The sequence below is a fragment of the Calonectris borealis genome, chromosome 4 (assembly GCF_964195595.1).
Source record: "Calonectris borealis chromosome 4, bCalBor7.hap1.2, whole genome shotgun sequence".
Classification (NCBI taxonomy): domain Eukaryota; kingdom Metazoa; phylum Chordata; class Aves; order Procellariiformes; family Procellariidae; genus Calonectris; species Calonectris borealis.
In genome coordinates, this window is record NC_134315.1 from 627,559 (window position 1) to 642,098 (window position 14,540).

A 14,540-nucleotide genomic window follows, 5' to 3' on the forward strand; every position below is an offset into this window, starting at 1 on the left:
CCCTCCCCGCACAGCCTCGTGCCGGGCGGGGGGATCAGTTGGAGAGGAAATCGATGGTGGCTCGGACCGTCTTGGCGGTGCGGATGTCCATGGCGGTGACCTTGATCTCCGTGTCCCCAAACTGCATGCTGGCGCGGATCTCGCGTCGGCCGCGCGCCGGGCTGCCGGCATCGCCCAGCGCCTCCAGCTCCAGGCTGATGGTGCCGCACTTGCGCACGCCGGGGTCGGTGATGTAGACCACGTCATCGGTGGCGCAGCAGTAGATGTTGATGATGGTCTTGCGCTGGCCCGGCCGGGCCGGGCAGTAGCTGCGCTGGACCACCTCCCCCAGCGCCACGGACTGGTCGACGGAGACGAACTTCTCGAAGATGTCGGTGCACCAGTTCTTGCCCTCCTTCACCAACAGCTTCTCCCGCGGGTGCTTCCCCTCCACGAACTTGTTGAGCACCCCCACGCCGTAGGTCAGGGGGGAGCGGCGGACGCGGACGATGGTGGGGTCGAGGCCGAAGAGCACGGCCCCTTTGAGGATGGTCAGCCCCACATCTTGGGGGATGATGACGCGGCAGGTGGGGCCGAAGGCCGCCTGGACGGCGCGCTGCAGCATGGCCGACTCCGCGAAGCCCCCCACCAGGAAGAGGAACTTGATGCCTTGGACCTCCGGCTTCTTCAGGAGGTCATCTGGGGAGGGAGGGCGGGCGTTGGGCACGGCTCGGGGTGCCACTGCGGGGTGCCAGGGCCCTGGGGAGAGGGGACCCCCCCTCGCAGGGGGTGGGCAGGGGCTCTGGCGGCCCCAGGACCTACTGATGTGTTTGATGATCTGGCTGATGGTGGGCTGGAAGAGCTCGCTCATGGCCTCCGAGGACATCCGCAGCATCCCTTGGGACGACCACTTCACAAAGTTGACGCTGGGGAGGGAGAGAGGGTCCGGGGCTGCCCCTCGCCAAAGGGTCCCCCCCGCGTCCTCCCCCGGGGACCCCCGCAGCCCAGCAGACCCCGGAGCAGAGCACCCCACCTGCCTGTGCCTTCTCCCCCCCGCCCCAAGTTAGGTCCCTCCAGGGCCACGTGCTCCCCAGGGGTCCCCTGTTGTCCCCCCCAGCCGGGGTCTCACTTGCTCTTCTTGAGGGCCGTCTCCACGTTCTGGCCCCGGTGCTTGCGGTAGAAGTCGATGAAGGAGAAGGGCAGGGAGATGTTGAGGGGGCTGGCGCGGGAGGGGGCTGCCGCCCGCTTGCGGGCCTCGAAGGCGATGGTCAGGTCCACCCAGGCGGCGGGGCGCTTGGCCTTGAAGGTGGCGATGAAATCCTCCCCGAAAATGTGGCACAGCAGCTTCTCGAAGGCCAGGTCCACCCCCACGGCCCCGTAGGGACCCCCTGGGGAGTGGGGGGGGGGGCTGCGTCAGGCAGCGTCCCCACGGCACACACGTCCCCATGTCCCACATCACCGTGTCCCCAGACCCCCCCCAGTGTCACCTAGCAGAGCCTGGGGTGCTTTCTGTGCAAGACCGTGGCCCCCAGCCCCACTGTGGCCTTTCTGCTGGGGGATCGGGGTGGGGGGCTGTGAAAGGGAGCCCCCCACCCAGGGGACAGGGACGGGTCCCGCACTGGCAGGGGGGGCATGGAAATGTCCCCCAGGAGCAGGACCCCTGTTTCTCCAGGGGTGCAGGACCAGCAAAGTCTCACTCCCAGATGGGCTGAGGCTGGGGGCTTCGCGTGCCCCCCGGGAGTAGGGTGGGAAGCCCATGGGCACGGGCCAGGACACGTCCCACAGCCCAGGACACGTCACAGCCCTAAGTCACCCTGCGCCTTCCCTGCGTGCCTGGGTGGCACTGGGGACATCGGTGGGGTTTCATGTCCCCAAACCAGGGTGCCCTGGGCCTCAGCCTCTGCCCCTGACCCTGTCCCACCCGCAGCCACCCCGGTACCCCTGTCCCTCTCCCACCCACAACCCTGTCCGACTGGCACCCCCCAACCCAGCACCCCTGTCCCACCTTGTCCTCTCCCAAGCCAGCAGCCCTGTCCCACCTGAGCCCCCTGCAGCCCAGCACCTCTGTCCCTCTGTCACCCCACAACCCAGCACCCCACCCCTCTGCCACCCCTGTCCCACCAGCACCCCCAGCCCAGCACCCCTGTCCCACCTTGTTCCCCTCCAACCCAGCACCCCTCTCCCACCTGAACCCCCCCAGCCCCACACTCCTGTCCCCCTGTCACCCCCCAACCCACCACTCCTGTCCCACCTGAACCCCTCTCCCACCTGAACCCCCCAGCCCAGCACCCCTGTCCCACCTTGTCCCCCCAACCCAGCACCCCGTCCCACCGACACCCCCAGCCCATCACCGCCCCCCAGCCCCTGCCCTGCTCCCTGCTGACACCAGGTGGTGCCACAGACCCAGCCACGACCCTGCAGGGGCCAGGGAAGGGACCCCGGCCCAGGAGGGGGTCCCGGGGGGGGATCCCCGGGGAGGGGGGGGCAGGATGGTTCTGGGGGCCGCAGCCCACCTGAGGCTTTGTACAGCTCCTTCAGCGTCCCCTGCGGCTTCTCGATCTGGTGCACGGTGAGGTCCACCGTGCCACCGCCGCAGTCCGCCACGATGTAGCGGTCACCTGCGGGCAAGGACAGCGGCCGAGTTGGGGTCCCGGGTGTCCCCCAGCCCCCCAGCACCGCACCGGGGCTGACCCCCTGGGACGCCCATCCCGTGGGCTCGGAGCAGCCGCCGGGACACGGCCCCCGGGCTGCGTTTTCCCCGGGGAAAAAAAAAGCAGCTTTAACCAAAATAGGGGGTTTTGGGGTTTTTCCCCCAGCCAAAAAACAGCTGAAGAAGTTTTGGAGGGCAGGAGGGGGGCGTTGCGGTGTTGGCTTGGGAGGAACCGGGTGACGGCACGGGAAGGTGGCGGACAGACCCTGCCCGCCCCAGCATCGTCTGGGGGGTCAAGACCAAGTGTCACCCCCACGGCAGGACCCTTCCCACGCTTGGGCTCCCTGGGGGGGGGGTCTACTGTGGAGGGGACGTCCAGCCCCCGATCCCCTCGCCCAGGGTGACCCCAGGGACCAGGCAGCACCGATGGGGACTCCTGCTCATCCCCCCTCCCAGTGAATCCTCCCCGGGGGGCTGGGGTCTGCTGGGGGGGGGGTGTCACCCCTCCTACCTGCCTGCATTTCCGACCAGAGCTCCCCGACTCCCGACTCCACCAGGAAGGTGCGGCTGTGGCGGGACCGCCGGAGCTGCTCCCGGGCTGCGGGACAGAGCGGAGGGACCGGGTGAGGCTGGGGGGCACCGGGGCCAGGAGCATCCCTGGAGAACGCTGTAGGGGGCTGCTGGGGCTTACTGGGAGCACCGGTTGCCCGCTCCCCTCCAGCCGGGACACCTGACATGGCCCCAGCTCCACCATGGAGGAGCTGGTCCAGCCATCCTGCTGCTCTGCCCGGGATCCCACAGGATCCCACGGGATCCCACCTCGCCCAGTGTCCCTGGGCGATGCTGCCTCTTCGCCTGCTCTCCCCAGCCCGGGTGGGGTTTCCTCTGCTCCCCCCGTCCCGGGGCAGTGGACATCAAAGCAGCCCGGAAGGGCAGGGAGCTGTTTGGAGAAGGTGGGGTTATCCCGGTCTATTTTCGGCACCCCGAGATGGATACGGCGTGTTAGCTTCGTTAGCTTCAGCCCCGGGATGCCGCTTAAACCTCTCCGTAAATCCGGATGCGACCCTGGCTCTCCGGCCGAACGCAAGACAAGGGCTGCGGACACCGGCAGGTCCCAGCGCCGGGGCTTGGTCCCGGCTGGGCAAACCGGCTCTGCCCCGGTAAAGCCCCGGCTCCGCGGCCGAAGCAGAGGGGACCCCCGGGCTCCCACGCATGGCGGGAGGGTCAGGCAGGCGGCTCAGCGCAGGGTCTCAGCCGGCCCCGGAGCAGCGGGTGGATCCTCTCCCTGATCCCGGTTACGGCATCGACCGGGGAGGTCGGTGTGGGATGGGGAAGCCCGAGGGCTCGGCCCGTAGAGAGGGGCCGGGCGGGGGGAGAGGGGAGGCGAGGAGCCGGGGAGCCGAGCGGAGCTGCTGGGAGGAATCCAGGGCGGCTCCGGCTGAGCCAGCAGGAACGGCTCCGGCTGGAAATGCGGGGAGAGGGAAGGGGAGAGGCGGCCCGGGGACCTGGGGTGGTGTGGGTGGAGGTCAAGGGCGGCTTGGGCAGATGAAAGGGGCCACAGCCATGGGGGACACGTGGCTTGGATGCCGCCCGGGAAAGCAGCCACAGCCTGCCTTGGCCCTGTGGGCTCGGGGAGGGGGGAATGGGGGGGGCAAAGGGGGGAGCGGGGTTCCACGGGGCTGCCAGAGGGGGGAGCAGCCACGGCCTCCCACTCACTCCCTTGGCATGGTGCCCCACTCATCTCTGCCTCAGTTTCCCCCGTCACTAGAAGATGCTGCGGGCTGGGGGTCCCTGTGGCGGTGGAACCAGCCCTGCCCTCGCACGGGGGTGCGGGATTGCTGCGCTGGCTTTAGGGCTGCGGGGCACCCGCCGAGGACTCGCCCCGGCGCGGCTTTTGCCAGAATGGGTCTCGTTTGCTAAAGTACCAGAGGAGGGAAAACTATAGGGAAGGGGACGGGAAAGTGGGAAAGAGCCGGGAGCGGAGGAGGATGGGGAGGGAGTCAGCCCCTCGGCAAGGGGCCACGGCAGGAGAGGGCCAAGTGCCCGTGCCAGACCCAGGAGGGGAGCACGGGGGTCTCTGGGGAGAAACACCCACGCTGGAGAGCCCCGGGGGGGCTGCCCGTGCACCCCCTGCTCGCAGGGGCCGGGAGGGCTGAGGCAGAGCCGGCGCCGGGAGCAGCAGCAGCTCCCCAGTAAAAGCCCCGGCACTGACCGCTCCTTTACCAGCCCTGGTTTTGCTCCGTCCCTAAAGCCCAGCGAGAGGCACACGCCAGGACCGGAATTCAAAGCAGCTCCGTGCCAGGGCTGGCGGGGACCCGCTGGGGGTTGGGGAATGGACCCCCCTGGGCGGGGGCTGCTCCCAGAGCCCCTCTGCTCCCCAGGCAGGACCTGGACCCCAGGGTGGGGGTGTGAGAGCGCCGGGATAGATGCACCCTGAGTCTGCAGCCTGGCCCCTCTCCGGCCAGCTCCCCGGCACCCCGCTCCAGGGTGATCTGGGTGCCCAGCCCAGGGACCCCACTGCTGCAGCCCAGGCTGAGCTGTGCCCCAGGGCTGCCTCAAACCCCTTCCCCGCAGCCACCGCCGCTGACGGACCCTCAAGACCTGGCTTGCGGGGCCAGATCCCTGCCTGCTCCATCTCCTGCTATTCCAGCCTGCCAGGACCCTCTGCCAGTGCCCACCCGGCAGCTCCCGGTGCCCTGTGGCCCCTCACCCTGCCGAAAGCTGGAGTCGATGGCGTGGTCCGGCGCCAGCCCGTTGGCCGGGGGTTTGCAGCTCAGGTCGATCAGCTGGTGGAGGCGAAGTTTCCTGCAATAAATGGAGGCGGCTTCGGGCTCCAGCGCGATCAGCAGCTGCTCCGGGTTCTCCGGGGACACCAGACCGGCCTGCGGGGAGGACGGGGCGTCAGGGCAGAGAAGGTGCCGGTGCACCACGGCGTGCTCCGGCAGGGCTTTCCCATCCCTCGCATCGCTTCTGCCTGTATAGGTACTATACGTTGCACAGCAATCCTACGTGTTACGGCTGTGCACCAGGCACCACCCGTGCTGTAGGGATGGGCTCCCGCCCGTCCCAGGGACCCAGCGGTGGCACCAAGCACCCAAGGGGCACCCCCAGCCCTGGGGGAGCTGTTCCCAGCACACGTCCCCAGCCCCAGCCCCCGCTCGCTGCACACCCAGCTCTGAAATCCTCCCGCCCCACCAACGCCAGGTTTCCAAGCTGGCCCATGCCCAACAGCCAGAGTCCAGCTTTTGTCCCTTAGGCTACCAGGACAAGCCAGAGACCCTTCGTTATGTGGGCAGCACCCACAGGGAGAGGGGGGAAGGAGGTATCCCCCGGAGAGCACAGCCCCCTGCGAGGGTCACCGCGTGGGACAGCCCCCCCGGGGTCCCCTCACCTTGTAGGCAGCCTCCCGCATGAACTGCTTGGCCGGTTGCTTCCAGATGGCGGGCACGGTGATCACCCAGCGGATGGCATCTCTCTCTGGCAGGGACGGGCACTGGTCCTTCAGCTCCTGCCGGGCAAGAGGCAGCAGGTGACCCCCCGGCTGGAGCATCGGGGCCCTCGGGGAAGGGTGAGGAAGCACCACGTGGGCGGGACGACGTGCATGACTTGTACTGCGTTTGGGGAGGGAGAGGAGGGCTGTGTGACGGTGCGGGGAGACCCGGTTCGGGTGCCAGGGTGCCCTACCTGCACGGCGTGCTGCTTAAAGAAGCGGAGCGCGTGGGCAAACACCTCCAGCGCTTGCATTTTCTTCCCGTTGACAGCTTCCAGTTCAGTTTTCATGGTGAGGTCCTGCCAGAAAGAGCAATAGCTTCAAACGGATCATGCAGGGTGCTGGGACGTGGCCGGTGTCCCATCCCCGCTCCGTCGGCGAGCCTCGGGCAGGGTGCTTGTCCCCCCCGTGCCAAACAGACCGGCTGGGGCACGGGCTCTCTGCAGCTGCGTCCACCTGCCCTGAAGCAGCTCGGATGGGGGAAACCAAAAATCACCCCCCTCCGAAGGGTTAAAACGTGGCTATGTGTGAAGCGTGTGTAAAGCGAACAGGGAGCTGGGTGCGCTCGGTCGGGATGCTGGTGGTCAGAGGTTTTGCTTGTAGCCCCCCTCCAGCCCTCCCGGATTTCTGCTCCCCCCGGTGAACCCCTCTCTGCAAAGCGGGATAAATCCTGGGACCAGCTCAGCTCACGTCCAGCCTGGGTCCCCTGGGGAGGTGGGGGTGGGAGCAGGGACTTACGCTGGTGCTGTGAATCTTCATCTTAAACTTCTCGAAGTAGAGCCAGTCGCGGGCTTCCTCGGGGTCCAGGTCGTGGTAGCAGTCCCTGGCAGTGTAGCCGAAGCTGTGGAAGACGCCCTCCGGCGTCAGCAGGAGGCTGGTGGGGGTCTTCTGGTTGGCCACCCCCGGGTCCCCTCCTTCCCATTTCCTGCAAACGGGAGCCGGCAGCAGCCCGTGAACCTCCGGGCCAGAGAACGGGTCCTGCCCCGTTTCATTTATTTATACGGGCACAACCTCAAGCACCTTAAATAGGGCCAAAGAAGGGACCGACGTCCCTGGGACGAGGAGCGCTCTACTCCCTCTGCAACCCCTGCAGGGCTCCTCTGCACCCGCGCAGGTCGTTATAGCAGAGTGCTAACGAAGAGGTGCTCTCAGCCCACCCTCCCGCTCCGCGCGAGACCCTTCCACGGGCTCCTTCCACGCGCCGCTGCCAAGCGGCATCCCTCACCCGTGATGGTGCGGGTGCTCGTTGCCCAGCCCGGCTCCGTCCCGCCCTCCCAGCAAGCCCAGGTCCAGCTGCTTTGGGCAAAAAGTCCTTTAACAGCCCTGGGAGCGGCTCTCGGCCCCCGGCCGCTCCGCACCTCATCATGTGGATAGCCTCGGGGTCGCTGGAGAAGCTGAAGGCGTAGCCGCTGGACGTGGTGCCGAAGTCGATGGCCACCACCACGGCGAAGGAGGCGGTTTGCTGGGAGCGAGCCTCGCTCCTCTGAAACGCAAGGGCAGCCGTTAGGGACGGGCGCCGTCCTGGGGGCGAGCAGCGAAGCAGGGCTGGCCGCTTCAGGAAGGGGGTAAAAAAACCCAAACAACCAAAGCAAAGCCGTGAAGGGGTTAATTCTTCCTGGATCAGGGGACGCAGTGATGTCCCGCTTCCTCTGCAGTGATGCCGACAACACGGGGCAATTCCTCCTCCTACGCAGCTCCAAATCACGGACAAGAGGGACTGGGGCTCTGGGGGGTCCCTGCAGCAGTTCCCAAGGGACAAGGGGGTTTTGGGGGGGTCCGTGCAGCAGTTCCCAAGGGACAAGGGGGTTTTGGGGGGTCCCTGCAGCAGTTCCCAAGGGACAAGGGGGTTTTGGGGGGTCCCTGCAGCAGTTCCCAAGGGACAAGGGGGTTTTGGGGGGTCCCTGCAGCAGTTCCCAAGGGACAAGGGGGTTTTGGGGGGTCCCTGCAGCAGTTCCCAAGGGACAAGGGGGTTTTGGGGGTTCCCTGCAGCAGTTCCCAAGGGACAAGGGGGTTTTGGGGGGGTCCCTGCAGCAGTTCCCAAGGGGGTTTGGGCAGCCCCGGAGGGGGATGGATGCCTGTGGCCTCTGCCCACCAGAGCTGCCTGGGGCGGTGGTGGGGGTCCCTGTTTCTTCCAGGGTTGGGGTGGCGAGCCCTCCACACTTGAACCCTGGCAAATTTTGGCTGAGATTCTCCAAAACCTTCCCTGTTCCCGATCTCAGTCCAAGGGACCTCGTCCCAGGTGCCCCCACGGGTCACCCAACCGAAAACCTTCCTGGCCCAGGTGCTTCAGGGGGTTCCCACTGCTGCCTCCTACAGCCGATGCTTTTGGGCCCCCCCCCTCGCCTCCTGGCCGGCCCCCGCGATGGCAGACGGAGGTGGCAGGGAGCGGCGGTGCCGAGGGAGCCGCGAAGACGCAGCGAGCCCCGTGCCCGTGTCACCGCCGCGCGCTGCCGCCCTCGCCTGCCGCAGCCTCCCAGCACGCGGGGCAGACACGGAAAGCTAAAAGCCCTCATTAACTTTTCACGTAGCCGGATTTGATGAGTGCAGACATTAGCTTGCCCCGAAAAAAGCCGGCGATTAGCACGGGTGAAGTGGTTGTCTCAGAAATGTGCATGTTCAGGGAGCCGCAAGGACAGCGAGCGCCGGGGAGGAACCGGCCCCGGCACGCTCCCGCCTGCGTCCTTCCGCACCGGGCGGTCCCCTGGGACGTTCCGGTAGGAGCAAGCTGAGGCCAGGAGCTTTGCAAAGAATTAAACTTATGCTGGTGTTTCCTCCGGCTCCTCTCCTGTAACCTCCTGTGCTGGAAAAAACCCAGTCCCCTAAATCCCACAGCCAAGGGGGATTTGGGCCCCGGTGATAGACCGACCCAGCCTTCGGCTGATACCGGGCTGCGCCGTGGGGACGGCAACCGGACCGGGAGGGGAGGCAGCGGGGGGTCACCCCCCATCAGGGATGGATCAGAGGGGGCAACGCCGGGGAGACGGAGCCCGGCAGCCCCAGGGGACCCCGCAACTGCCTTACCGGGGACTGGGAGGGCGTCAGCGGGGCGATGCTGCAGCTGTCGTGGGGCGTCCCCGGGGAGCCGGGAGGGGACGGCGTGGGGCACCGCTCGCCGTTGGCACCTGGGGACACAGCAGGGTGAGGCTGGGATGGGAACGTGCCCCGGCCCCTCCTGAAGACCCTTCCCCAAGGTGAGGGCAACGTGACATCCCGATGAAGGTGCAGCCGGTGCGGATGCGGGTTTGGCAGCAGGGGGTCAGAGTCGCTGCGGGGGCTGCTGCCGGTGGGCTCCGCACAGGGCGATTCTGGGCTTGGGGAGCTTCCTACAGTTTTTTCAACCATGTGTAAGGAATGATCTAATCAGCACTGATTAAATTAGCAAATGAGGAAGCCCTTGGAGGTGTCATAAGGAGGTGCACCTGGTGTTAGCACTGGTGAGCTCAGAGGGATCCCTCCCTCCAGGTCTGGGGCTCACAGAGAGGGTGGCCACAGTGGTCAGAGAGGAGCCGCAGGGCTGGGGGACCTTCTCCTGCGGGACTGGGGGACATGAGCTCTTGCTCAGCAAGAAGATGGGTCAGGGTGAATTGGTCGTGGTGTTTCAGGGAGGGGTTCGGCTCACTGGTGCGGGCAGGCTTTGGTGATGAGCCTGGGCTCAATCTCTTCTCCATCACCAGACAGGAACTGGCACGCGGAGGAAGAGTCGTCTCATCCTGAAGCCAGTATCTAAAGTAAGTCAGGTGAACCTGCAAGCCCAGTTTCTCCCCGTGGACTCTACAGAGACCCTTGGTGGTGGCTGCAGATGGAGACGCTTCCCCTGTAGATGAGCAAACCGCGGTGGGATGGGTCCTGCCTTGCACGTCTGAGGGGACCAGAGAAGTGGAAGTGCAGTGGTCTCCGGCAAAGGAGCAGCCGGGTCTAATTCCTTGCAGCTGACGACAGAAGAGTCAGGACTAAAAACCCGTGACGTGTTTGCAGCACTAAGGGACGCGGTGGTTCTCCAGAGCTGCCTATTTTTAAATCAAGACAGCCATCATCACATAAATACACACTAGCTCAGCTTGGCAACGCCTGGCAGGGATGACGGCAAAGGATGCCAGAGGCTGCTCTGGGCAAGCAGCTGAAACACTTGTATCCAGCGGGAATGGGGGAAAAACTTGGGAAGGAGATGCTGGTGAGCTACCGAAGCAGAGCAAGTTTCCTCAGCACGAGGCCACGGAGACCCAGCTCCTTGGTCCTCGGGGAGGGGAGGGGTGCCCGGCTCAGACCCGTGGCCACGCTGCAGAACAGCAGTTTGGTGGAGACCGGTGACTCCTGCGTGAGCCCGCAATGACTCGAGGTTTAGCCTGCGTGGGGAGCTCAGGGAGGCTCGTGCTGTCTCGCTGCCGTGAGACATGGGGACAGGCACCGTGGTGCAGCGGCTTGCTCTGCAGCTCCTGGCCCGCCAAGGCTTTCCTCCTCCTCCTCCTCCTCTTCCTCGAGACGCCAGCCAGCTCTGCATCTCCTCGGGTGACCCCCACCAGCTCCTCCAGCCGCAGAAGCCTTGTCCCGGGGATCCCCGTTAATCCCGGTGTCTCAGTCCCTGGTGGGACGCCTGGCCCCCAGCCCAGCCAGCGCCGGGACGGGGCGAGCCCCGGGGCCGTCCCGCACGCCCGCGGCGCGGGGGCTGCCGGCTGCCTGCACTCCTCTTGCCACATGGCTCCAATTAGCAGAGGGGATTAATCATCTGCCCTGTGAAAGCACAGGCCGATGGACCGGCTCCAGCTGTTGGTGGGGGGCAGCCGGGAAGGGGCTGGTGCAGCTGATGGAGCGGGCCCGCCTTTCCCAAGGGACTTGGCCGGCCCTGGCTCTGGTCAGGGTACGTCCGTGCTGGGAATGGGACATGGGGTCCAGGCGGTGACACGGGGGGGGGCCGAGGGACTCTGCCGAGACCCACGCTTTGGGCTTGCCTCCCCGGCCAGGCAGCTCCGTGCCGGGAGCCTGCCGGGATCTGGAGCGCGGGAGCAGGGATTAGCAGCCACCCGCTCCCAGCTGGACTCCGGAGAGGTTTGGGGCCGGAGGAGGCTCCTCGGTCTTTCCTCAGGGAAGCGCAAAACTCCAGCTCTCCCTCTGCCAGAGGGTGCGGCAGCTGCTCTCTGTGTCCAGGTGAATCCACCCCAGCTCCCACCGCGACCAGTTTGCACCAGGGGCAGCTCCCTGAATCCCTCTGGCAGCCCGGGAGCCTGCAGTGGGGGTGCTCTGGGACCCCCCAACAGCAGCAGCCGTGGGGCTGGGGCTGGGCTTGGCCGCGTGGGCACCCCCAGTCCCAGCAGTGGGGGTCGCGGCTGCTCCCCGCTGCTTTGTCTCCTTGGCCGGCCGAGAGCCGAGCCGCCGGCACAGCGCTCGCCCCGGGGGGAGGGCCACGGTGTCAGGGACGGTGCTTTGCCACGGGCCCCCGGGGGGGCTCGGCCGTTCCCTGCCGCGACACGGCTCCGGTCCCTTCACACCTGCTCCGTAAGTGCCTTTCGCTGTATCCCATGTCTGCGCCATGAATATTTGATCCCTGACAAACTGGAACGTCGCTTCAGGTGTCTCTGTGTGCCGGCGGAGACCCGCAGCGGGGGGAGGCCGGTGTCCCCCAGCCGCGGGGGAAAGCATCGCCCAGGCTGGGCAGGGAGCCGGCAGCTCAGCCGGGCTTCGAGCCCGGGGCTCCGGAGACCCGACCCGGGGCCGTGCACGGGAAGCATCTTCCCTGCGGGTCCAGAGCCGGAGCCGGCACCCGCCAGAATGTGGGCACTGGGCTCCCGGTGATCTGGAGGGGCTGGGGGGACCCTGCAGGGGGTTAATTCTCGCAATCTTTGCTCAGGCTGCTCCCCGGCTTGTGTTCGCAGGGTCAGGTTTCCTCGCCGCAGCTGGTTCTGGTTACCCCAGCGCAGGAGCAGCGTGGGGGGCTCCTCCGGGCCGCAGACGGGAGGATGACTGCGGAGGGGACGGACGGCTGGGGGAGCGGTGGGGGGACACCCGGGTGTGCGGGGAGGCGAAGGGAGAGGGGCCCGGAGCGTCACGCTTGCAGGGAGCTTGTCTCTGCCGGTGGTGGGTTAGGGGGAGCAGGGGAACCCCCACTCACTGCCGTCCCCGCCGGGCACCCTCCCTGGGAAGCAGCCTTACCCATCCGGAGACTCTGCATCCCGGGCTCCAGGAGCATCGCCATGGCGGCCTCGCCTTCCCGGCTGCAAGAGAAGGAGGAGGGACGATGGGACAAGTGTCCGTGTGCCCAGAGGTGCTGGCTGCCCCCTCGGCAGCGGGGTGCACAGCGTGCCATGTGCTGGGGTGTCCATGGGGTCCCCTCACCCCCCTGAGCGTTACTGGGTGAGCCCAGGCTCGAGCCCCCCCTCGAAGACCCAGCAGGGACAGGGCTGGCTGTGACCCTGCATCCCCGCGGGGGCTGCAGGTGGGAGACCCCAAAGTCCCGGGGGCTCAGGTTCCAATAGGGTGCAGGAGGGTGGGGGCTCAGCCCGTACCTGCCTGCCTGTGGCGGGGGGCTGTCCCGGCTCAGTGCGCACCCCCTCGGCACCGGCCAGGCGCTGGCAGAGCCGCTGGCCCGGCCTCTGTGTGTGTGTGGGGAACTGGGTTCCCTTCATTAAGCAGGTCAGACAGATGTGCGTGATACAGATGTGTGCATTCATTAGGCAGGTCAGACAGATGTGCGCGATACAGATGCGTGCAAAACGCCGTTCCACCAGCGTGGGGTCCACGCTGCAGGTTTTTAGGCTTGATCAAAGAAAGAAACTGAGGGCAGGCGATCCTTTACAGTTATTTTCTTAATCGAAGCAGTCACTGCCCAGGGCCAGGCTCCCCGCAGCATGGTGGCCACACTGGCAAGAGCAGGAATGGCCGAAGGCATCCCTGCCCGTCCTAGGAGCCGTGACCCAGCGTTGACCAGCTCCAAAACTGCTTTGCCAGCTAATAAACCGGCTCCTGGCTCTCTGCCTGATGCAAGAGCATCCCATCGCCTCCGAGGGTGCCTGCCCCGCACCGGCCGCTTTCATCCTGCGGAGCTGCGGGCTCAGGACAGGGCTTATCTCATCGGGGAGAGGCTTTGCTCCAAGCCAAACCCACCCACGCGCTGCCGACCCGGCAGCCAGATCCCACTCTCGGCAGCCTCCCGAGGAAAAGCCTTGTGCTAAAAATGGCAGGTGGCGAGCCTTTCCCCGGAGCGGGGGGCTTCCACTCCGGCCACCCCGGCGGAGGCGGCGGCGAGGGGCTGAGCGAGGAGGAGCCGTGGCCGATGCGGGCTGCGGGGCAAACCCCAGCGGGGAACGTGGTGCTGGTGGTCCCGGGAGGGCACGGGGGGGGGATCTGGCAGGTTGAGGCTGTCAGAGGGGCTTCTCCACCAAAACTGGGCTTTCCACGAGGTTGTGAGCGTGCCCTGCAAGGACGTGCTCAGGGAATCGCCCCTTCAACGCTGGGAATTTGTGTCTCCTCTGGCAGAAACTCTGCCCGGGGCTGAGCTTGCATTTTTGGTGTCCGTTTGTCCTGTCTGCAGGTCAGACACCCCCCATGTAGCTCTGGGGCTGGGTGGGGGGTAACCCCAGGTCTGCCACCCCGGAGCCCAGCCTGACGGGGCTGTGCAAGGACGTCCTCTGTGTCCCCATCCCGGGGGTCTCAGCTCCCGGGGGAGGCCGCCCGCATCCCCCTGTCAGCCCGAGCAGGGGGGAGCAGCGAGGCCCCGGGCTCTGGTGACTCAATGGTTTTGGTCCCTGCCCCTCTGTGGCCGTGGGATGGTCCCGGCAGTCGGTGCAGAGCCTGTGCAGACCCTCAGGCTCCGGGTGGCTGAAATCCTCCACCTCAGCAAACCAAACTGACAGCAGGTCTCGTCAGGGGACGTTGGCTAATGGCCACCTTTGTCCCCAAGCTACCAAGCCCCTGCCTGGGGTCCCGGCAAGGAAGGTGAGTGGGCTCAGCCCGTCCTGGCAGCTGGTGGCAGCGCACCAAGGGGCCGAGGTGTCCTCCAGCCCCCCCGAGGGGTTTCGTCTGGCCGTGCCTCTCCTTGCGCAGCGCTGGAGATCAGACCTCTGCACCCCGTGCCGGCCAGGCGCTGGCGAGGCTTTGGGGTACCCAGTGAGCTTGGCACCTCCGCAATCCCGGCCGGTGAACACGAGTGCATCCCTCCCTTCCCAGGCACACGCGTGTGAGCAGGGCACACGCCTGCGTCGAGCGCAGCCGTGCAGAGCCCTTGTGTCCTCCAGCGCCGTCCCCATGCAGATCCCGGGCAGTGATCGCTCTGCCTGCACATGAAGCTGCCTGCACCCGTGGCCCCCCCCGGGGACATGGACTGAAGCCCCCAGCTCTGGGGGGCCCTGCTGGGAGAGGGTCCCGGCAGCTCCCGGCGCTCGCTCTGGCAGCTTGTGCAGGAGCAGCGTTTTTGAGGACTTTCCACCATTT

General features: G+C 66.8%; 1 protein-coding gene across 1 annotated transcript; it reads right to left on the minus strand.

Moving 5' to 3' along the window:
• Positions 1-34: 34 nt before the first annotated feature.
• Positions 35-12,306, minus strand: HSPA12B (heat shock protein family A (Hsp70) member 12B). Its single transcript, XM_075150497.1, has 12 exons — positions 12,264-12,306; positions 9,141-9,241; positions 7,478-7,602; positions 6,858-7,044; positions 6,314-6,418; positions 6,021-6,137; positions 5,340-5,511; positions 3,141-3,227; positions 2,493-2,597; positions 1,109-1,367; positions 802-905; positions 35-678 (listed from the first exon to the last, which is right to left on the minus strand). The coding sequence occupies exons 1-12, from the start codon at positions 12,304-12,306 to the stop codon at positions 35-37; spliced, it is 2,049 nt and encodes a 682-aa protein (XP_075006598.1).
• Positions 12,307-14,540: the final 2,234 nt, after the last annotated feature.

Coding starts and splice junctions, on each gene's coding strand:
- HSPA12B (XM_075150497.1), bottom strand. CDS start 12,306: ATGGCGATGCTCCTGGAGCCCGGGATGCAGAGTCTCCGGATGG. Junction 6,419..6,857: donor TGAAGATTCACAGCACCAGC/GTAAGTCCCTGC, acceptor TCTTTCTGGCAG/GACCTCACCATGAAAACTGA. Junction 5,512..6,020: donor TGCGGGAGGCTGCCTACAAG/GTGAGGGGACCC, acceptor TCCTCCCCGCAG/GCCGGTCTGGTGTCCCCGGA.